Below are 24,287 nucleotides of genomic sequence, written 5' to 3' on the forward strand. Positions count from 1 at the left end.
TATATTATGTGGCTCTATGCCAGGCTTGTGATCTGTTTCCCAAACTCAGTGTTATACTCCAATGGCAGAATCGCTTCTTTTTCTCTTTTCATTGACCCATTACTTAGACATTGATTCTCTGTCATCCTTCTCCTTTCTGGTGCCTCCTCATGTAAGATTTCCTCATGTGAGTATACAGTGCTATCCTATGACAGCCACCTTTCAACTGTCCTTTTTCTTTTGAATAAGGTAGACCCACACAGAACCAGTTATAGGTTTCATCTCACCATGTCTCAATAAATCACATTGGTTCAGCTAGGTGGTGCAGTGAATAGAACACCGGTCCTGGAGTCAGGAGGACCTGAGTTCAAATGTGGCCTCAGACACTTAACACAAAAACTAGCCGTGTAACCTTGGGCAAGTGACTTAACCCCAATTGCCCTCCAAAAAGCAATAAATAAATAAATAAATCTGATTTAACTCCCTGAACTACCATCTCTCATTGTTCTTGCTTGTAGACTAATCTTTAGACATTTCAGGCCATGTGTTGGCTATTTTCTTGGATTTTGTTTCCTGTGAACTTCAGGCTATCTCAACTAATTGCTATTCTTCTTGGTTCACTTTAGCTGCTTTTTAGGGTATTTAACTGGGTAGATACATAGCCTCCTTCCCCCTCCTCTTTAATTTTAAAGTTCTTTTGATTAGATTTGCAAAATACCCAACAGCTTACCAGACTGTGTTATCTGGCCAGGAGTTTGTCATCCCCATACTTTAAACTGTTGTCTAGAAATCCAAATCCCATTTTCATATACCACCTTCCTAACTAGATGTTTACTTTTTTTTGTCCTCTGCATCCTCTTCCTCCAGTGGGCAACCGTGAGGCTAACACAACCTTTGCTCCTATCGTCTTCAGTTTCTTGCCTAAGACTCCAAAATCATTGGCAATACTTTTAAGCTTCATTGTAGCAATACTCTTTGTGCCCATGTGAATCCCAAGAGGTGACTAGTAGTTAAATGGTTTTTTTTTTTTCAATAAATCTTGAAAAATTCTTTGTTAGTTAAACCTTAGATACACGTCCTAGGAAGACAACAGACCTCTCTTTTGTTGTGATTGGGTTAATGAACAGTTGCCTTAGTCTCCCCAGAACAGGGAATCAATTGCTACTACTCCTTTTTTCTTCATTTGGCCCTTCCTTGCTCAATGTTCTTTCCTCTACTTGCTTTCATGGTTCTAGTGTATCACTCTTTGGAAGACAAACTAGCTCTTCAGGGTGTCCAGCCTGTCCTCATTTTCAGAAAGACTTCCTAATCTATTTTTATGCTCTTTTTTAATAGCTTTTTTTTCCTTCCTTTTCTCCTCTGGATGACATTGTGTTGTTCTTCAGTATCCTAGTAAGGCTCATCTCCCTCTCCTCAACCACAGTTATTTTTTTCTCCCTCTGAAGCATTATTTCTATTTCCTTTAGGAATACTTCATTGTGTCTAGCACAGGAAGTATGGAGAGTTGTTCTCTGATTCCATTCATGCTCTCCTGGAGGGAGGTGAACCTGCTTGACCACAGATAGCTGTTACTCTGCAGTGACAGAAAAACAGACCTCACATGCATTTAGTGCTCCATAATTTTCTCTACTCCATACTGACCAAGATTTTCAGCCTTATTTTTGTTTTGTCTTTAAACTCCTGTGAGTATTTACACCTCAGTGCAAAGTACCTGGTTAAAACTTTTACAGCCAATTATTACCTTTCAGTAACTTGACAACTCTACTTAACTTCCTTTCCTGATTTTCCACAAAGCCCTTTCCCTGAACCTTGTCAACCTCTGATCTATTTGACTAGTTTGCTCCACTTATCAAGTCACTCTTACCAATTTACTTTGCCCTCCAGTTTTTCCTGAATTTTTCTTGCTTCATCTTACCAGCTACTTTTTTTCCTTTCTTGACACTTCTTCAGTTTCTACTCCCTAATCATTCTTGATTGTCCTTAATTGTATTCGACTCTACTCTTCTTTTAACATAGAAGTATAATCTGGACTTTAAAATTGTTCCCTTCAGATTTTCTTCAGTTTCTTCCAAAATTTGTACCCTAAATTCAGCCTTTGACCCACTTCACTTGTTCAAACCCATACAAATCACCCCTATTATTTCCTTCTTAATCTTCTCTTTTTTCACCACTCCAACATTTTTTCCACAGAAGCTAAATATTAAATGTCAATTAATAATAATATTAAATTATTAGATGCTGATTGTTAATTTATTGGTGGGTTTTTGTTTTCTTTTTTGTTGTTTTGTTTTTAGAATGGAGGGCAATATAGCATAGTAAATTGAGAGTCAGCCTGGAAACCAAAAAAAAAATTGGGGTTCAAGGCCCACCTCTGAAATTAGATGATTATATTCCATTTCAATCCAAGAACTAGCCTGTATAACTCTGGACAGATCACTCAAACTCTCAGTTCCCTAGGCAGCTAAGCTTATAAATTAGATACAAGGTACAGAGTTTCTTTACTTGGGAGTTCGCTATACAAATGAAATCTCAGGTTCAATCCCCTATCTCTTGGGGTACAGGGCACACCTCCCTTTAGTACTCATATGGTCTGCATAGGAGTTAAGTACTAAAGCCAATAAATCACCAGTTTTGCATGTTAGGTGTCCCTGGGAATTCTTGTGTAGCATTGGACTGACTGGAAGAAGCACATTTCACAGCAATCCAACACAATGTAATCAAAATTGCTACCTCTTTTAATCTCATTGTTCCCTTTCCTCTAGGTAAAACTGGTTAGCATTGATGCAGCTGAAATAGCAGATGGAAACTCTTCTTTGGTTCTTGGATTGATATGGAATATAATTCTCTTTTTTCAGGTAAAATTGTTTATTTTCATTCATTGGAGACTGTCAAAAAAGAAAAAAAAGAAAATTTCATTTCTAACAGATTGTGAATTCTTTTGTTTACTAACAAAGAATAACACAAGTCTAGTTTATTTAAAAATGTGAGTTTAGGGAATATTTGCTGTGGAGAAAATACCATCTGTGCTGATGGAGATGAATATTCACAGAGATCGTAGGATCACAGATCACTGGTAATGAATGATAAAGAAAGGCTACCAGAACGCTGCACCAGTCTAATTTAACCTAAAGAAATTCCTTAGGTTATGCTTAGGTTGTGGTTTTGTTTGCTTGTTTATGTTTTAAGAGTGGAAAAAAACTCATTCTACAGAGCCTCACATTACTTTTGAAAATATGTAAAGGGAGTTGGGAAAATGAACCTTATGGAGAAAATATCAAACTTTGTAGTGTTGAATTTTCCCCTGGAATTACTCATAATTTAAGTGAAGGTTCTTAAATTGTCTAGTTATACTAAGATTCAGACCACAAATTAAGTAATGTCAATTACTCATGCAGTGACATAGGGAATGTAAAACCTTATTCTCCTAACATAATTTGGTCTGTATCTTGGAAATTTAGATTTTATTCAATATGAGATGCCAGGTCTGTAAATTCTGAGAAGACTACAATGGCTGGGAGAGTTTGGAATTTACAAAAAGTTCTTTTAAGAGTTATTTCCCAGAATGGGATGTTCTCACATATCATAAACTTATTGGCCTTTGGCTTCTTTGAAAACTAGCCATTCCAGAAGTAGAAATGATGGTTTATCCTTTAATTATCCACACCGGGAAGACAAATAAGTTAAAACACAGAATTGCTTAATTGAATGTTAACTCCAGAAACTCCTATCATCCTCCAACCTTCCCCCACCTCCTCCAGGCCAAATCCTGTTACCAAAAGTGAAAGTACACACAGTAATAGCCTGATATAAAAAGATCAGCCTGTAAAGTGGGTGCTGGTCCTGTGCCCTGGCACTGGGATTGTAAAGCAGTTTCCTCTTATTAAAGGTATTTTATGTATATGATTTAAGCATTCAGCACCATAATTATTAAGACAAAGCCAATTAAGTGCATAATAATTCACATTTATATAATGCCTTAAGGTTAACAAAGCACTACCTTCACAATAGCTCTGTGTGTTTAATGCAGATAGTATCCCCTGTTTTACAGCTGAGGATATTTAAGGATTAGATTAAGTAAGTATAAAAATAATGGACTTCTTTTGGTTTAATTTCCCACTTTTAGAGTCACAGAACTGGCACATATCAGAACCAGGATTCAGCCACCCCAAATTTCTGATTCCAAGGCGGGACCTCTTACCACTACTCCCAAAATGTCACTTACTACACTTCCTACCTCCCAAAATTCTTTTAAATTACCTTAAAGCACTTAGAGAAATGAAGATAGTGATCCTAAGGAATGGAATTTCTGTGGGATGACAGGAGACTCATACTGAAATACTCTCTCCTTCAGATTAAGGAGCTCACAGGCAATCTCAACAGGAACTCCTCATCTTCCAGTTTGTCCTCTGGCACTCCAGGCCCTGACTCAGATTCATCCCTGCCAATGACTCCCAAAGGAGAAAACAGTGTGGCTCTGTCAGTGAAGGATCAGAGGAAGGCCATCAGGACCCTTTTAAACTGGGTCCAGAGAAGAACAAGAAAGTAAGTTCCCTTCTCCTTTGTGACACTCTGGGGAGAGAGCTCGTTGCCCCACTCTGGGGATGCTTTGCCTTTTATCTGATTTTAGAAGTTAAAGCTCAGCTTCACATTTCCAGCCTGAGCAGTAACCTTAGGAACAGAAGAAAAACTGTCCCTGTTAATTAAAGGAAGAAGTAAAGGGTGCTCTCTGTTTATTTTTAATCTGCAAAAGGGGAAAGGCTTGTTCTTCAGAGTCTTTATTTTTTTTGTCATACCGCAGGAGTACATATCAGCCTCTTTTTGCTTCATTGGCCTTAGTCAAGTCACTTTAACTCTTGAGAATTCGTTTTCCACATCTATAAAATGTTAGGATTCAGTGATCTCTAAGGCATTTTTAGCTCTTACCTCTTGTTTTTCTGATCCTAATGTCAATTCCAGTCCTGATATTCGTATTTGGTATGTTGAATGTGTTTTTGGTGGTGAGAACCATCTGTTTTAATCACGTTTCCATGCATCTTTAAGATGGAGGACTTTGTTTTTAAGTTATTACCAAATTAAAAGGTTGAATACCATGCATCAGGCATAGGGACTCTTCTTTTTAGTGTCTAATTCCTTTTTATCTGACCTGGGACAAAATATATGTCTTAAGATTTGACTTTTCCAAAATTATGTTTGCTCAGGAGAGCATCTACCTCATAAGCAGAAATATTTTGCTATTGTATCTTTTTCCAACTAAACCAGGCATTTGTGTATATGTGTGTGTATGTGTGTGTATATATATATATATATATATATATATATATATATATGTTGTGTGCTTGGAAATATAGACTTTTGTCTATCCTATCTAATCTAGTTAAATTTTTGCAGATACCATTGAGTGAGGGTGCTTAAGAACCCATGAATACATAACTGCTAACATTTTTTCTTTAGCTACAACAAATCCACGCATTAGCACAAAGGTAAATGTTCAGAGCACTAGATTAGATATTAAGAGCACCAGTTTATAAGCCCTGGGTTTGAATCAAAACACTAATTAAGTAGGTTACTTCACTAATATTGAATTTTGTCACCTACCAAATGAGACTAATAATACTTCACTGGGCCATTATCATCAGGAAAGTGCTTTGTAGACAATAAAGCATGTAAACATAAACTTTTATTGTCATTACTATCAGTAACACTTCAGTGATAGGTGATTTTATCCGTGTAGATATTTTCTATGCTGTCACTCCCACTTTGCCCCAGATTGAGAGTAGTTGTGACCAAAGAGCTCTAACCTCAGGCACCAATCTAGTTATCATCCCTTCTGATTTAACTAGACTGGTCCTCAGGCAGTAGACATATAATCTATCACTGGGTTTGTATGTCATTAATCTGAGGAAAAAAACAACAATAATAAAAGTAAATATAAAATAAAAATAAAGCATAAACAATAATAAAAAATTTAAAAGGAATTTAGAAACCCTGCTTTAAGCGTATATGATAATACAGATTAAGTATCTGCTCTGTGAAGAGAAAGAATACCAATGAAAATATAAAATTCTGGTAAAATACATCCCTTTCCTCATTTAGCTTACTATCTAGGTGAGGGCCCTATACATTGAAAATCATTATACAGAATAATAAAGGATGACTATATTAGTGAGATACATAGTGCTGTGTGAAGTCAGAGGGAGGAAAGATCATTGCCAACTGGAGAAAATCAAGGAGGTTTCTATAGAGAAGATAACCTTTTAATTGGGCTTGAAATCATGGGTAAGAATTTAGTATGTTAGGGGTGGCCAGTGAAGTGACCAGTAATCATTCTAGGCATGAGCATTGAAGGGCAAGAACAGCATGAGCAAAAGCATTGGAAAGTATTTTATTTATTTTATTTATAGGGAACAGAAGTCCAATTTGGCCAAAGATATATGTGGAGGTGACTTCTATGAGATGAGGCTTGAAAGATGAGGTGATGTCTGACTGTTGAGAGTTACTTTGTCTTAAAAAAAAGTTATTCTGTCAATTAAGTAAGCAACTGACAATTTTGAAGGAATTACATGACCAAATTGAGGAAGATCAGTTTAGAAACATGGGAAGGATAGATTAGAGTCAAAAAGAAAGTGTAGGTACAATGACCTATAAGGAGGCAATTTCAGTCAGCATAATCATGTTCATGAAAGGCACTAGCAGTGGGAATAAAGAGGAAATGGGAAAGATGAATCAACAGGACTAAATAATATCTGTGAGAAGTGAAGGAAAATAAGGAGTCAAAGGGAGCCCTAAGATTTTCAGTCATAGAAAGCAAGGGTGAGAATGGTACTGTTAACGGAAATAGTAAAAGAAAGAGGAACAGGTAGAATGGGAAATATATTAAATTTGGTTTAAGATATATTGACTTTGAGGTACTAGTGAACCATTCAGGAAGAAATGGATTAAAAGCAGAGAGGGGGAAGTGTTGCATTATAGCTTTGGGAATCCTCTTCATTGAGGTAGGTGTTGAAGCCGTGGGAGTAAATGAGATTGGAACATAGATTTAAAGTTGGAAGGGACCCCCAATGTCTGTCTACTCCAACTTCTTCATTTTGCCCAATGAGAAAACTGAGGCCCAGGGAATTTAAGTGACTTACCAACTTTTGCTCACGAGCCTATCTGTCTCCCCCAGAAGCGGTACTCTCCTCCCAACCATCTAGCTGGCTGACTCCCAGCTTCCTGTGGGCTCTGCTCCACCCTTTAGCAAACACCTTCCACCACAGGCTCCGTGTGATTACATTCAACCTATTAGGGGGCAAGGTATATTTTCAAAGCAGGGAAGATCTTCAAATTCCCATTACCATTACAGGTCTGTGAGTGACCACTGTCCTTCCAGTCTGTGTGAGATAGGGAGACCCAGTCTCAAAAGAAAAAAAAAGGCAATAAAAACCCCCCCCCACAAAGCACTTACTCATAACCCTTTGAGATGTGAGTCATGTCAGCTTTATCATCCCCACCTTACAGATGAGAAAACAGTCCCAGAAAAGTGAAATCACTTGTCCACATGCATGCTAGGAATTGTTGAATCCAAGGCTCAAACTCAGGCCTCTCCTGATCAGTTCTCTTTCCACTATATGATGACTGTACAAAATAGAAATGCTAGTATTCTAGGCAGTCTGACTGGAGAGATGTTGTCATCTTAGGTAAAAAAGCCCAAACACTTTCTATTCAGAAGGTGAGGCAGGTTGTGATAACAGCATCACAAATGATAATGTATCTGTTGCTTTCTAACCATCTGAACATCTCTTTTGCTGTTTAGATATGGGGTGGCAGTGCAGGACTTTGCAGGCAGCTGGAGAAGTGGTCTTGCTTTTCTTGCCATAATAAAGGCCATTGATCCCAGCTTGGTTGACATAAAACAAGCCTTGGAGAATTCCGCCAGAGAGAACCTGGAGAAGGCCTTCAGCATAGCACATGATAAACTTCACATACCTAGACTGCTGGAGCCAGAAGGTAGGAGTATGTTAAAAACAAACAAAATTTAATGGGCAGATAAGCATAGGGTTGTTCATTTCAGCTAGTACTTCAAGGTAAGTCTCAGCTCTGCTACTAAAAAGCTATGTAACCTTGAGAAAGTCTCATACCCACTTTGAAGCTAACCTCTCAAAGCACCTTCATTTTCTCACCTGTAAAACAAGAGGATTAGATTAGATCAGAGGTTCCCAAACTTATTTGGCCTCCCACCCCCTTTTCAAAAAAATATTACTCAGTGTGCCTGTGGAAATCTACTTTCTTTAACCCTTTAATTTTTAAAAAATTTGTATCATTTCAAAAAAAATTTAAATATTTTTAAGTGATGCAACTTAAATTTAACAATTTATTGTAAATTTGTGGGATTTTCCTGCACTGAAACTTTGATGATGCAGTATTGCATCATGTAACTGTATAGTATTGTATTGTAAACAAGTCATTAAACACATATTTCTGCCGATGAATGCTGGACTTATCCACAATGCCTGACCTACCAACACTTGCTTGTTAAGACCTGTTGGTGGGCTTGACCACTGATTGGTTATGGTTATAACTTGCATTTTGTGTGTTTACTTGGAAAATAATGTAACCACTATGACTTTAACTCTGTTACATAACAGATGAAAGATGTATGGATGGTTTTTCAAAATTTTCTTTTCTTCTTTCCTTATGCTTCCACTGCCCCTTATTTTTATTCAATGACCTTCAATTGCACCCGAGTTACTACCATGCATTTGGTCATTCCAGTGCCCCCCCAGGAGGTGGTATTGCCCACTTTGGGAAGCTATGGATTAGATGATTTCTTAAATTCCCTCTCAGCTCTCAATATATGATACAGTGAACCTGCTTCTAAGATGAGGAGCTTGGACTAGTCGATACTTACAGCCTCTTCCATCTCTGATTAACTCTGAGTCTGTTTTAATTTTTGTTTGTTTACCATAGTTAATATTTGTGTGTTTCTTAACAGATATAATGGTTGACTCACCAGATGAACAGTCGATCGTGACATATGTGGCACAGTTCCTAGAGCATTTTCCAGATTTAGAAGGAGTATGTTGGTTTTTTTCTTTGCCTGGCTTCTTTCCTTCCTTTCTTTCAGAGTTCTGAACTTAGAGTCTGGAGAAACCTATGTTCAAATCTCAGCTCCCATACATTAACTGTGCGGCCTTAAAAAAGTCATGTCACTTTTCTGAATCTCAGAAATAATACTTACAATTACCAACCTCAGGGTTTTTGAAAGGAAAATAATTTGTAAACCCATAGCGATGTGAGTTGTTAATTCTTCCTTCTTTTTCTCCCTTTTATTCTTTATTTTGTCCCTCTCTTTCTCCTTTTTTGTTTTTCTTCCTTTTTCTCTCCTTTCTCCTCTTTTCATTTCCTTTGCTTTCTTTTTCTTCATTTTTTTTTCTTTTTATTCTCCTTTTCCTTTTCCCTCCTTCTATTCTTACCAATCTTAATTTAAAATTTCAGAGTTGGTAAAGCTGGACTTTGAGCTATAGTCTGAGACATGTAACTGTTAAATTCATAGTCAAAAGTTTCAACCAGGTCTACTGAAAATTGCCCTACCAAAGTTCAACCCCCCTTTCTACTCTCATATATAACTTATTACATTTTTCACATATAAAAAGTAAGACAAAAAAAGTGGTTTACAAAATCCAGGCGTGTTCACTCTGTGCAGTCCTGTATCTTATAGACTCCAAGCTACATATCACATTTTACCAAAATCCATTGAAAACTACCAGAGAGCTGCTCATTTGAAGAATAGGCCGCAGCTGCTTTGTTTACTTCAAACTGAAGTAAAAATTGAACTCTAAGGTCAGCCAGACCCTCTTTATTTGTATTTAATCAAGCAGATTGAAAGCTTGTTAAAGAGTCTACCATAGGAGACAGAAAAATGGGAAGACCTCAGTTAGAATCCTGGCTTGCTACAAATTACTTGTGTGATTGGAATCAGGTCATTTCACCTCCTCCCTTTTAGGATGAAGGAACTGAATAGCTAAACTCTAGGGGCCTATGCAGTTCTAAATGTTATGAAATTAGAAAAGGCATGCCCCCTTGAAACCTATTTATTAGTCTCCATTCTGTTTGAGATGGAAAATAAACCACAGATTGGAATTAGCATTGTTACAGATATGGTCAAAATTGGTCAGATCCTTCAAAAGTTACTGTGGAACAAATGACCAGACAAGCATGAAATGTAGGCCAACTGAGCTGAAGGAAGACCTTGCTTCATTAATCATGTTTAGTCTGGAGAAGAGCAGACTTAGGGGAGACATGAGCTCTTTAGTTTAGTGGCTGAAGTACCAAAATTTGTTCTGATGCTTCCTAGAGAACAAATTCCTAGTTATGGGTTAAAGTTTCAGGGAGGCAAATTTTGGTTCAGTAGCAAGAGTTGCCTATGACTTTTAGGATAACTATTAAAGGGAATGAGTTCAGAATGGAAAATCAATCAATATACACTTATTAAGTACCTACTGTGTGCCAAGCATTGTGCTAAGCCTTAAGGATACAGAAAGATGCAAAAGATAGTTCCTTTCCTCATGGAGCTAATAATCCATCAGGGGATGCAACAAGCAAATATGTACAAACAAGCTACGTACAGGATAAAAAGGAAATGATTCAGAGTATGAAGGCACTGGGATTAAGAAGGATTGGAAAATGTTTTCTGTAGAAGACAGGATTTTAGTTGGTATTTAAAGGAAGCCAGGGAAACCAGTAGATGGAGATGAGGAGGGAAAGCATTCTAGGCGGTGGATAGCCAGAGAAAATGCCCGAAGCCAAGAAATGCAGAATATTGTTTGTGGAACAAGAAGACCAGTATCTCTGAGTGAAAAGAGTAAGTGGTAGGGAGAGTAAGGTATAAGGAGACTGGAAAGGTTGGAGGGGCTATGGCAGGAAGGGCTTTGAATGCTAAACATGGGATTTTGTATTTGATCCTGGAGGTGATAGGGAACCACTAAAATTTATTCTCTAGGGGCGTGGGGAGAGGATGACATGGTCATACCTGCACTTTAGGAAAATCTTTGAATGGAGGATAGATTGAAGTGGGGGAGACTCATGAGGCAGGCTGTTGCAATAGTCCAGGCATGAAGTAATGAGGGCCTGCACTAAACTGGTAGCAGTGTCAGGAGAGAGAGAAGGGGAATATTCCAGAGTGAGGGGGAATATTTGAGAGAGATTGCAAAGATGAATTCAACAGACCTTGGCAACAGCTTGGACGTGGAAGGTGAAAAACAGTGAAGAGCTGAGGATGACCCCTAGGTTGTGAGCCTGAGGAAATGGGAGTATGGTGCTGTCGTCTACAGTAGCAGGGAAGATAGGAAGGAGAAAGATTACGTAGTGTATTAGTAGCATGGTGGAGGGTCCCTGCCAGTTTTAGATCACAGAAGCAAAGGACTACACTGAGCCTTCCTTTGCTATTGTCCGTGACAGTGTCTCTTTCAACAAGTCCTTCATCAATGTCCATGCTTGCACCCATTGCTGCTGGCCCCTGTTTTCCACTCTGCTGGGGCGAAGCACTGCCTCCTTGTGCCAGGGGTCTGGCCAATCTTTGCTCCCCTATTCCAGGACTTGAGTGTTGCCACAAGCCTGAGTATCCCACATCAGATGCTCTTGTAGGTATTGCCGCTGCTCAGGCCTATGATCTGCCCCCTCCAGTACTACTGTAGGAGCCGCCAGTGCTGAAATCTTAGTGCTGCCATGCTTTCCTTCGACCCTCTCCTCCTTCTGTGTCAGGACTAGCACTCTCCCCACCCCCAAACCAGAGCCTGAGCACAGCTGCAAGAGCTGCCATGAGTACTGTTGCTGCCCTTTCAAAGCTAGGGCCTACACTGGACCCAAGGGTCCATAGTAGTTTCTCATCTGTCCCTCTCTGGAAATCCCAGAGAGAAAGAAAATTATAGTTCACAGTAGTGAGAGCAGTATCTCTCCTTTAAAGTTTTAAAAATTGATGCTGTTCCCCCACCTACCCCTCAGCCCCAAATCCTCGGTAAATCACCTGGGGTGTATTTGGTGCATTTGTCCTTAATCCCAATTCTGGAAGGTCTCTAGCTTCCAATGGAAAATTAAGCACTGTACCAAAGTTCAAACAAAGCACACCTGCTACAGTTCCCAGTGGCCTCCCAGATGACATATAAAAAGGCTCAGGCAGTTTCTTCAGCCCAGTTTCTGGACAGTCTCAAAATTCCAGTCTTTAGGGAATTTCCAGGACTGCCACAGCTGGTGGGTCTGGAGATCATTGTCATTTCTAATGCAAAAATTATGCAAATTCAACCAACAACAATTGAAAGCATTTACCATCTCGAAAGCACAGTCTTTAGACACATTCCTTCAGGAACACATTCAGATGTCTCTAGTTGTTGATTCCCTACAGACAGTTTACTCTTGAATGGTCCCAGAATGCCTTGCAGGATGGGGCCAGCACCACAAGCAACATGGACATCTTCAGGCTTACTTTCCTATACTTCTCTAGGACCATGAGGAGCCAGTTCTTATGCTTTTACACCAAATGTTGCAGGCCAGACCTGACTCTGGCCAGTCTAGTTGTACAAGTTTAAAATTAGAACAAAATGAGATATTTGTAAACTACCTAACAGTGAACAAAAGGTCTAGTTAGCTATATCAGGGAAAGTAATATTTAACAAGGAAAAAATTAGTTGTGCATAGCCCTGCTGTTCCATGCTGGTCTGTTGGCCAGAAACTTGAGGGAAGAGGAGCCGATTCCTTTATATCCTTTTTGTACTCAGGCTATCAGGAAGCTTCATCAGTGGTCCAAGCTTTAGCCCCCCCCAGCTCAAGTCCCAAAGACAAATTTAAGGAAATTTTAGCCTTGCCTATGTGACAGGTTATGTTACCATGGTTGTCATGTAAAAGTAAGTAATTATTCTTGCTATTTAGGTTCTGCGATTAATTTAAATAGGAAGGCAGCGAGGTAGTACAGTAAATAGAATGCTAGACCTAGAGTCAGGAGGACTTGAGTTGAAGTCTAGCCTCAGACATTTAGTAGCTGTATGCTGCCTCAGTTTCCTCATCTACAAGATGGGGATAATAATAGCATTTACCTCCCAAGGTTGTTTTAAAGATAAATGAGGTACCATTTGTAAAGGGCTTTGCAAAACCTTCAAGTGTTATATAAACAGTGCTGTAGTTCTTATTAATGAACTTCCCCTTGCTTGCAATGCACAACACCGGCTCTGTGTGTTGAAATGCAACTTTTGTGACTTACTCACCATCTTCTAAAATTGTCAGTCCTGGAACTTTGATGAATCCTAAGTTCCAAGTTTCAACTCGGCTTTAATTCAACAAAATTCAACTTGACCAATATGAATTAAACACTTATAAGGTAGTGAGTCACATGTTTTAGATGCAAAGATAAAAGAATAGCCTAAAGATACCCTACCCTAAGACATTTTACCTGGGGTATATTTGGGATGAGGCAAGAGATTCAGTTCAATAGGTACACACATACATGCAACACATACATTTTGTATATGTGTGTGTGTATATATATATATATATATATATATATATATATCATAAAGTAGGCAGTGAAGAGGACAAGCTATCATTGCACATTGATACCCTCTCTGCGACTTACAGAGTTGCCCAGAGAACCAAGAAGTTACCTGCCTAGGGTTGCAGAGCTAGTGTGTGGCACAGGCAGGACTCAAACCCAGGTCCTTCTGATCCCAACTCTCTACCTACTGAGCCACACTACCTTTCACAATGTTAACAATAATAATAATTGATTTATATTGTACTTTAAGGTGCACAAAGCACTTTTCCATATATTACCTCATTTCCTCTTTTCAAAAACCCCATGTGGAAAATGCTGAGAGTATTACTACTCCCATTTTATAGATGAAGAGACAAGCTAAGAAAGATCAAAGGTCACTTAGCTAGTAAGCATAAAGATTTAAACACATGCCTTCTTGACTTTAGGTCCAATGTCTTATTCACAATGACACGCTGTCTCTGTCGATAAAAATGGAGGTGTTTAAAGGGGCAGATGAGTTTAGTTTGGGACATCTTGAGTAAAGTACCAATGAAACATCCAGGTGGAGAAGTCCAGCAGGAAATTGAAGCTGCCAGACTGCAGTTTAGGGGAAATATTGGGCCTGAATATATAGATTTAGAGGTCTTGCGAGTAAAAGTAATCATTGAGTCCTCTGGGAGCAAATGAGATCACCGAAGGAGGAAGTATAGAGAAAAAAGAAAAGAGGACCTAGGACAAAATTTGGAGTCCACGCTCATGTTGGGAGGAAAGAGATGGATGTTGAACCAGCAAAAGAAACTGGGGAGTAATTGTAGGAGAGAATTAGGAGAGGACAATATAACTGAAATCGTGGATTTCATGAAATCAGGAGGAACGGGTGGTCAACAATAGCTGGCATTTATACAGAACTTTAAAGGTTAGCAATGCACTGTACATATGTTATTTCCTTTGATCCTCACAGCAGCCCTGTGCAGTAGGTTCTAAAATCAAAAGATGTAGGAAATTTGAGGTAGACAAGGATTGAGGAAAAACCCATCGCTGAATTTAGCAATGAAATCATGGATGATATTTGAAACATTCGTTTCTTTAAAGTTTTGGAAGTTAAGTCATTGAAGGCTGTATGTAGCCATGATTCAGCAAATGTTATACTCCATCATCTTGTGGCCAGACTGACCTGGGAGCACAGACAGGAGTGTTTTGCTTTTTTTAGGGAACAAGAAGACACAGTTTAGTAGGGGAGACTTGGAACTCAAGTAAAAAAAAAATGCAATCACTATCTGGTAGTTTCCCTTTGAATCCCAGATTTTGCAGCCTGTCCAGGGCAATCAAAGATCTTCATTAACTGAGAACTTTCTGAAATATTCAGTACAACCAACATTGTATTCTTGCAATGTAGGAAACATTATATGAGGCCATGAAGAAAATAGAAAGTTTTAGTTCTTGTTCTCATGGAAGCTTACAGTCTAATTGGGGGCGGGGGGGTGAAAGAGAGGGGTAAAGAGGGAGAGAATGGGACATGTGAATCGTACAGAAATAACTAAAACACGTAGCCCTGGCTGAGCAGCCACATCCACAAGAGGGACAGAATATTTGAGGAAAAGAACCCATTACTCTGGGGGAGTGTGCTGACCTTACTTCCCAAGCTCATCCCCTCCCCCTCCCTCTAACACACACAAACCCTTGATTTGTAGGCAGAATTTAGAAAGGAACTAGAAACACACGAGCAAAATGATGTGGAAGATAGAGAGGGGAACCCCATGAGAGACATGCAAATGAACAGCTGCTAAGGAGTGAGCCATGGGAGGGGGGGGGCAGTACTGATCTTGTGGTACCATCATGACTCAAGGTGAGCCATGGGGCCAGAGATGTACAGCTCCAGGGCCTATCGACTCTAATGAGGACCCAGCTCCCAAAGCTGCTCATCCCATTTTTTTTGTTAGTTGGAAGAACTTGTTTTGTTAGTTTATCTGTTACTTTCAGCTTAGATTTGTAAAACTCTGTTGACCAATAGAAATGCTAGGCTGTATAAGTATTTTATTTACAGCTTACAAATAAAAGATAAGAGAAAGCATAGACTACTTTAGGGAGACAGAAAGTTTAGTTCTGACTGAACATATGGTTCTCAAAGCTAATTTAGGAGAGAGGGCAAAGTGGAAGAGGATTATTGACCTGTTAAAAGCTTGGCATATGAATTCGTGTTAATAGTACAATATAGGCCTAGTACATGGGAGTAAAGTGGAGAAGATAGTATAATAACTTAAACTGGAAAAGCAGGCAGTAAAGGTTAGGGAGAACTTTTTAAGTGTCTAATTAAGGAATTCAGATAGGGCTAGGTAAGGAGCCCAGTGCTTAGCATATAATAAGAGCTTAATAAGTGCTAGTTGATTGATTGGTGAGTATGAGAAAAGGATCTTGGAAGGCTGTGGTCACTTGATCTCTCTGGGCCTCAGTTTCCTTGTCTGCATTATGAGGGGATTCAATTATGTAACAGCTAAGGGATCTTCGAGTTCTGACATTCTGTGATTCTATGAGTCACTAGAAAGAGCACTGGATTCAGGCGTTTAACTGTAAAGGGGACCTGGGTTCAGATCTTGGCTTAGTCATATGCCATTTGTACCAATTTGTACAAGCCTCTTAACTTTTAAGGTTTCAGTTTTCTCATATACAAAGTGAGGAGTTTAAAATAGAGGAACTCTAAGGTTTCTCCCCACTCTAAATTCTCTGAACTGTAACCTCTCTGCACTTGAATAAGTTCTTCTATAAAAGGGGTGAGGGGAAGACAGGAGGTAAGGGCTAGAATTAATAATGCCTAAACTCTAATATTCTATGCTTTGTATCAACTGTAAACATTCTTCATATTTCCCATAATTGTTTGCAGGAAGATTTCACGGATCCTGATAAGGAGATTCCTATTGAATCTACCTTCGTCCGCATCAAAGAAACCCCTACTGAACAAGAGAGCAAGATTTTCCTTCTCCCCAAAAAGGGGGAACGTCCATATACAGTTAACTGTGAAACCAGTCAACCACCTCCTCCAAAAGTCTTTGTCTGTGATACCTCAGAAGTGGGAAAGGAATTGGTCACAAACGAATGTCCCACTGAATCCTCTGGTAGTAGGGGTCCTGATAGCCCAAAGAACCAGCCATCTCACATTACTGAGCAGGCATTTCCAGGAGGCTTAACTAAGCCAAATGACATTAATGAATCATTATCAGAGCCATCTATTTTATTACCTAAAAAGGCTAGCCACAGGCCTGACTCTCTGCCAATTAAGAAAACTGTCCATTTTGAATCGGACATATCTAGAGATGCTTCATGTAGTAAGGACATTCCCATCAAACGAGACTTGGGGAAAATAAATGAGCCATTGAAACAGGATGATTCTGTCTCATCATCTGGTGTTAGTAATAAAATAAAGCCCAAAGAGGGACATATGAAAACAGCGGGCTCAACTCTCAACAAAATCATGGATGACCATCCTTTGACACATAAAAAAAAGAATGATTTTTCAACTTCTGAAATCTTACCAGGGACTGCTGAAGGGAAGGTTTTTGAAGCCAACAAAGGACATGATATCAGTCCTCATTCATTGGAAGTCAGAGGTCAGAAATTGATCCAAGAGACTCTGGATGAACTTGCAAAGTTTGAAGAGATGACATTGAAGCCTCTTAAACAAAGCACTGAAATGAAAGGTTTTACTGGCCTCAGTCAAACCCTCCATGACAAAAATTCTTCCCCTGGTGAGAAGAATGCTGCCCGTGGTAGAGTTTCAGAGGCAAATGTGGAGCATTTCGCTAAAAAAGCATCTAAATGTCGTCGTAAAATGAAAGATTCAATTGTAGACAAATCTGACACTGACTTCCATAGCTCTGATGTGTCTGTGACTGATCCCAGTGATCATTCATGCCCAGCTTCCCCTGACAAGGATATCTATAGTTACATTTGGCACCTACAAGAGAAGAATTTAGCGACTGAGATAGATCTCTGTGAAAAAGCAAAACAGAAGTCTGTTCACTATGACCATGAGGAAAACACTCCACCTGAAGATCAGCTTGAAACCCAGGATGATGTGGATGATGAGATCTCTACCCCACTTAGTAGTAGTATCAGTCTCGAAACTCTGGGTAGTCAAAGTGAAGACAGCCTTGACTTTAAGCTCTCTCCACCTTCTTCAAAGGTCTCAGTGATCCCCCATGACCTTTTCTATTACCCCCATTACGATGTGCCCTTATCTGCTGTTCTAGAAGCCTATGTGGAAGATTCTCATGGCTCTAAGAATGAAGAAATGGTTCCGGAGAAATCCACAAAGGATGCTCAAGAGCTTGGCACCAAGGGGAAAGGCCATCAAAAATATTGCAAGAGCAACCCTGGCTATTCAGTGACTGAGGTGAATGCTGAGGTCCGACAGATGGATCGTGCTGGACACCCAGCTGAAACACAGCCATCTTCAGAAACTGTTGAGGCAAAAGTTCATGTGGAACATAAACGAAAGGACTCCCCAAAGAGTGGCTCTGTGGACAGCTCTCAGGTACTCATTTGATGCTGATTTTAATGACCCTTCCTAGCCCCTTGTTCAGTTAGTTCAACAATGACTATGTATCTAATACATATGTATGTGTTTTATATATATATATAGAGAGAGAAAGGCATCATTATAGTAAAAGACAGGATGTGAAAGCTTGAGAAGAGAATTAGAAACAACATGCTGTGGGAAGTCAGGATGAGGACAGGTTACTTCCTGACTAAGGACTGGTAGAGGTAGGGGTGAGCAGTAATCAGGGATGGCTTCAAGAAAGAGGTTAAATTTGAATTGGGCCCTGAAGGGTGATTAGGAATTTGGTAAATGAGTTTGAGATTGGACGAGTTGCCCAAAGGTATAGGGCTTTTGGAGTCCAGTACCTAATTAACATCAACTAAAATATTTAACCCAGGCTTTGAAATTGTATATAAGAACTCCTTCCCACCTTAATCCTGTTGGGCATCCATTTAGCTAAAAAATTGGTTCCTTTCTTCACCTCCTCAGAAACATGAGCTGAAGAGTTAAAGTCTGAATTTGTTGTTTTGAAGGCTGAAGAGTTAAAGGTTAAGTTAAAGGTTATATAGAGGCTTGACCTGGACTGGACCCAGTATGGCTGAAAGAGAATTCACATATTCTACTTAGAGTAGATCCACAACTTTTATGTAGATCCACCCCTAGAATTTAGGGCTCACCTTCCCAGAACACTAGTTCCTCTCAGAGCCAATCCGGGGGATTTTGCTTTTAGTCTCAGAGACTTTGTTTTTCACTTATTTTCCTATAGTACGATCAAAGGAGTGTTGACCTTTGAGTTCAGAAGCCCTTGGTTTAAGTCCTGATACCATTTACTAACTTTACTGTAACCCTAGGCAAGTCACTGTCCCTCTTCAGGACTGTGTTTACTCCTATGTCCCTCTTTAGGATTGTGTTTCCTCCTGTTTAAAATGAGGACAGTAGTATTTGTACCACCTACTTCATAGCATCATCATGAGGAAAGCATTTTGTAAAGCTTAAGACATAGTAGAAATTTCAGCTGATAGTATTACCCTCTAAATTGTTACTGATCCCTGAACCTTCCAGCTCAAGTTTGGACATCTTAAGGCTGCCATCATATTTAGGCATCCTGGTCTTTCATTTCTCCCCTCATGCATCCACATTCTCAAGACTTCAAAAGTGCTTTTCTAGGCCTGAGGGACAAGAAAACACTAAAATTCTAAAATAATATTTTAAGGCAAGATAATTAGAAGTCCATATAAAAGAAATCTCTGCTAAAGCCCTGCTTTAATACAGCATCATAGTATTGAGTTTCCAAAGGCTATTCCAGTAGGAATAAGCTTTGCAAATTCTACAAAGCTAGAAATGCCTTGAATATAGGCCTAGCAGTGGAGTGTGTATGTATGCACACACTTTCATGTTTTATCTGAGGACCAACTTAATTAAATTTGGGAAAAGATCACCACCGGATTGGCCATAGAGAGATGATGTACTTGGCCTCAGCAAATCCTGAGTACAATCCTACTAAGATTATCTGTTGATTCACAGATCCTTGAAGACTTGAAGTATAAAAAGAATCTACCCAGAACTCACAAATTTTTAACCCTATTTCTTAATTGAAATTAACCATACCTAGTCTGGGCCATCCTGTTTGCTCGCTAGGCAGAAAGCATCTGTCTCCTCTATGCCCTTCTTCTCTTCAGAACCCTCCCAAAATTGGACAACCTGAATGCTGTGTATCTAGTTCTTTGGTTCATTTTCTAATTCAAGATTCACACTCAATCAATAAGGAAACCTCTTGATAATAATGGTAGACTTACGATACTCCACTATATTATTTCATTCAACCTTTTCCCTACCTCTCCCCTAAGAGAAAATTCAAGAAATACAAATCACATATTTTACCCATCAATTTAGAAAGATCAGAATTCAGCCCAACACACAGATCATACTTTGAATTTACAAAAGGCAATTACTTTATAAGCTCATTAATTTGAGATTCACTAATCTAAAATTTGGAACCAACATATATTTAAGTGCTTACTTAGTGTGTTCTAGGTATTGACAGATGAGAAAAAAAGTCATACTACAGTTCCTTAAGTTGAGGAAATGAGTAACAAAGCTATAATAAGATAAGTAACAATTTAAGACAACTGTATTGGAGATTGTTGCAAGATATCATAAAGCTTCAGGTGACTGGTTGCTCAATGAGTGATATGTTACACTCTGGTTCTAAAACCATAAGGTTGTTCAGATCAGAATAAGGAAAAGGTCAGAGATTGGGAGTGTGGTGATGACAGCAAGAAAGTTCTTTAATACCAAAGAACTACAGACCTTTACACTTGGAAAAGACCTCAGAGGTCCAATCAGTACTTGAATAGGGAACCCATTCTATAAGATGTCTTACAAATGACTGTCGAGCCTCCTCTTAAAGACCTCCAATGGAGAGGAACCCACTATCTTGTGAGACACCTCATTTCATTTTTGGGATGTTCTAATTCAGGCTTGCACAACCTGTGGCCAGCAGGTGGGTACTCCAAAGGATTTCAGGTGGGCCATGAAAAATGTAGAGGATGTCTTCCTCTACATTTTTCGAGTACTACCCAAAGTCCTTTGGCGGACTGCAGGTTGCTCAGGTCTGCTTTCACTAATTTAGAGGAGGCTTTACCTTCCAGTGAGCCAAAATCTGCCCCCAACCCAAATTACCTGTGATTGGTCTTTGTTTTCTCCTTTGGGGCCAAACAGAACATTTTTAGTCCGTGATAGCCTTTTAAATACTCTAAGATAATTATTTTTTCTGGCTTAATTCTTTTCTGCTAGAAGCTACCTACCCCAGGCTTAGGCCTCAAGATTAGATTTTCTCCTTTAAAGAAAAATATGTATTAAAGTGCCTATGTTTATACCACTGAATTAGGAAATAAAGAAAATACAAAGTTTAGAAAAGGCCTCATTGCCAGGCTCTTGGAGTTCACCTTCTAGTAGAGAAATAAGACAAACCCAAATATTTTACAAAAACTGTAATTGACAGTTACAAAATAAACAAAACCCCAGTTTAACTCCCAAATTGTTACCCTTATAGGAAGTCACATTTATAATATTGCACCTTTCAAATAACAATCATGGCTCCCATTTACATAGCACTTTGTAATTTACAAAATACTTTTCTCACCATAACTGTGTGAAGTTATGTAGTAGATATTATCATCTCACAATATGGCATAATTAAAATTCCCTGGATTTGTAATCAGAAGGCTTGATTTGAACCTCAACTGTGCTCTTTATTTTTTATGGGACTTAGATAAGTCACTTCATCTTTTGGGATGAAATTTCCTTACTTTTACTCAGCTCTAAACTTTTGGATGAGAGGGGATTAGATTAATGGTGTGAAACTCAGCTAGAACTGGGGGCCACTAAACCTTACTTAAGGATTCCTTTGGATGCCTATTGACTTAGAAACCACATATTAACATTATCTATGTTTTTTTCTATTTTTATTTATTTTGTTAAATATTTCCCAATTACATTTTAATCTTTTTTCTCTTCCCCCACTCTCAACTGGGGAGTGTTGTGGCCTTGTTTTTGATACCTATGGGCTAGATTATCTTTGATATAGCCTCTAGTCATAAATCAGAATTCATTTTCCAGATGAAGAAACTGAAAACTATAGAGGCAAAATGACTTGCTTAGGGTCGCCCAGATAGAAATCATTAGAGCAAGGACTCAAAGTTAGAGCTCCCCTAACTCTCAAGTCCATAGCTCTCTCCACTTTAACCATGTTCCAGATATGATGGTAAATGTCTAAAAGTTAACTTTTGTGGGGGAGAAAATGTACCCACAGAACACTTTTAAATTTAATCTACATTATTAGGATTTTCTCCATCACTTTCTTAGTTCTAGATAGTCAGTAAAACAATAAATCAAGCCCTGATTTGCAGTATCTGCCAGTTTATGAGATGTAAGTCTCACACTGAAAATTTAACAATTGCCTTTTGTGAGCTGCTTCCAGCTGACTCCAGCATACCCCTGATGTTAACCCTCTACCATTTGGCCCATTGTTCAAGTAAAAGCCTAAAGGACTATCTTATCCTCATAGGGAATTCCTAGGGGCTCTGCAAATTTGCGTGTATCTTGACCTTGGATTTTGCTTATCAACCTAATACCCTAGTCTAGCTGGAAAGCAAGAGTGGGACCTAGCTTAATAATGAAAACAATGGAACCAGAGTGTACCCCCCAAAATGGGAAGTACTTTAGAGTACAGTGGAAGGACAGAACACCATCCTGTGGGCCTTAAAAGCCTCACAGAAGAAAAAGAACCCAAGAAGTAATGGGGTCTAGTGGATAATGCTAGATATGGAACCCAGAGCATTAGGGTGGACAGTGCATGGTGCTTGGACTGAGCTTGGAGACAAGAAAAGCTGGGTTCATTTTTTTTGCCCTAAACACTTATTAAAAGTGTGACCTGGGCAAGTCACCTAACATTTCTTAGCCTTAGTTTTCTCACCTGTAAAACAGCCTCTAAAGATCTATTCCAGGTCATTCCCCACTGCCCCTAAAGTTTAGTTTCCCTTATTTAAAATGGAAATGATAAGACTCATATTCCCCATCTCACCTATGTGTAGTGAGAAAAGCCCTGACCTGGATAGTGAAGGGTGGTTCAGGTTTGGATCAGAGGAGAAATGTGGGAGGGCATTCCAAGAGTCCCTCCTGATATCATTTTACTGCTACTTAAATAACATAATTTGAAGTTGACCAGTGAGTAACTTCATCTTCTGTATCTTTTCCCTATTCTAGGCCTGCAGTGTAAGATGCTCCATAAAAGAGTGGATGGATTAGGAATGATTCTGAGCAGGGCTTTTCTGCAGCACATGGGCTATGCATGCACAAGCAATGAGAAATGGAATTCTGTGGGAAATTATCTAGATGTTTAAGGCAAAACCCAATAAAAATTGAGGAAAAAAATCTATTGGGCAAGAGGGACTCAAATGTCAAGCTTGAATGTCTACTTTGCTTTAATTCCTGGACTAGTTGTTTCATTCTCTGCTTTGCAGTGCTGGCTTAAATATGGCCACTAACACTCAAATATTTTCAACTTTAACAAAAAAAAATCATTAAGTACCTACTGTGTTTAGATCATATTGCCAAACTCTGGAGAAGATGAAAACTTCAGATAAGATCTAGTACCTTCCTTTTTGGAGATTCTCTCTAGAAGGGAATTTTAACACATACAGGTCAAATAGCTATTATCCAAAATGATAATCAATGAACACACACAAAAAAATACAAACCCTACACACCGTGGGAGGTCTCTGGGTGGGAGGCAAGGTTCTACAGATTGAGGAGATCCAGAGCATTTGTGGGGCGGTGGATAGACATTTGAATTGGTCCTTAAAGGATGAGTAGAATTTCAGCAGATGGAGAAAAAAGACATTCTTGGAGTGGGGAACAATGAGAGTCAAGGCTTTTGCCCTGACATGCATAATGCAGATACAAAGTATGATTGTTCCTTACCCCCTGCCTAGTCCCTTGCCATATGTAAATTAGAGGGTGGGAGGAACTGGGTAGCACCATAGCTCATTAGCATGGGTATACTAGAAAGTTTAGTGGCCACAATTAAAAACAAATTTTAGTCAATAACACCCAGGCATGTTGGGGTAGTATTCCAAGAAAGTAATTCAAATCCCACCTCCAGAACTAAAGAACTGTGACCTTGGGAACAATATTTAATTTAGCCTATCTGAGCCTAACTTCATTGGGCCTTCATTTTTTTTTTTAATCTAGTAAGTGAAAGAATTGGACTAATTGACCTCTAAGGACCCTTTAGCTCTAAATCCATTATTTTAAATCTAATATCTTGAAAGTCATGAATGTTACTCTAGCACCTGTTAGAGTCTAGGGTCTTCCTGAGTAAGGAAGTAAGAAGAGAAAGAGAGTCTGGGAATGAGCACATTAGCTCTTATTAATAATAACAATAACAATAACTCACATTTATGTAACACTTTAAAGTTTACAAATATTTCTTATTTGAGCTTCACAGAAACCCTAGCAGGTAGGTGCCCTTATTGTCCCCATTTCACAGATGGGAAAACTGAGGCAGGTGGAGGTTAAATGGCTTACCCAGAGTTAGCCAGCTAGTTAAGTGTCTGAGTTTGTATTTGAACTCAGAGCTTCTTGACTCCCAAGTCCAGTGCTCAATATATACATCTACTTTAATAAAGAAGCAATGAAGTGAAAAGATCACAAAGCCTGGATGTTGGCCTTGACAATTCCTAGCCATGTAAACCTCAATTTCCTCCTTTAAAA

The 24,287-nt window shown here is 39.0% G+C and overlaps 1 protein-coding gene across 5 annotated transcripts in view; it reads left to right on the forward strand.

The window, feature by feature from the left end:
* Nucleotides 1-24,287, forward strand: part of CLMN (calmin) — a 163,227-nt gene that overhangs the window by 119,355 nt on the left and 19,585 nt on the right. For 4 of the 5 annotated variants that reach the window (XM_069104253.1, XM_069104249.1, XM_069104250.1 and 1 more), the window contains 5 exons: nt 2,742-2,834; nt 4,331-4,521; nt 7,772-7,965; nt 8,951-9,033; nt 16,356-18,005. In XM_069104253.1, the coding sequence (XP_068960354.1) occupies nt 2,742-2,834; nt 4,331-4,521; nt 7,772-7,965; nt 8,951-9,033; nt 16,356-18,005 (2,211 nt within the window). Of the gene's footprint in view, nt 1-2,741; nt 2,835-4,330; nt 4,522-7,771; nt 7,966-8,950; nt 9,034-16,355; nt 18,006-22,778; nt 23,822-24,287 lie in introns of those variants that run through there. The other variant, XM_069104254.1, reaches the window with a different exon arrangement.

Source organism: Petaurus breviceps, unplaced genomic scaffold (assembly GCF_028583685.1).
Source record: "Petaurus breviceps papuanus isolate PSGF00001 unplaced genomic scaffold, PetGlider_PUasm1.0 685, whole genome shotgun sequence".
Lineage (NCBI taxonomy): Eukaryota > Metazoa > Chordata > Mammalia > Diprotodontia > Petauridae > Petaurus > Petaurus breviceps.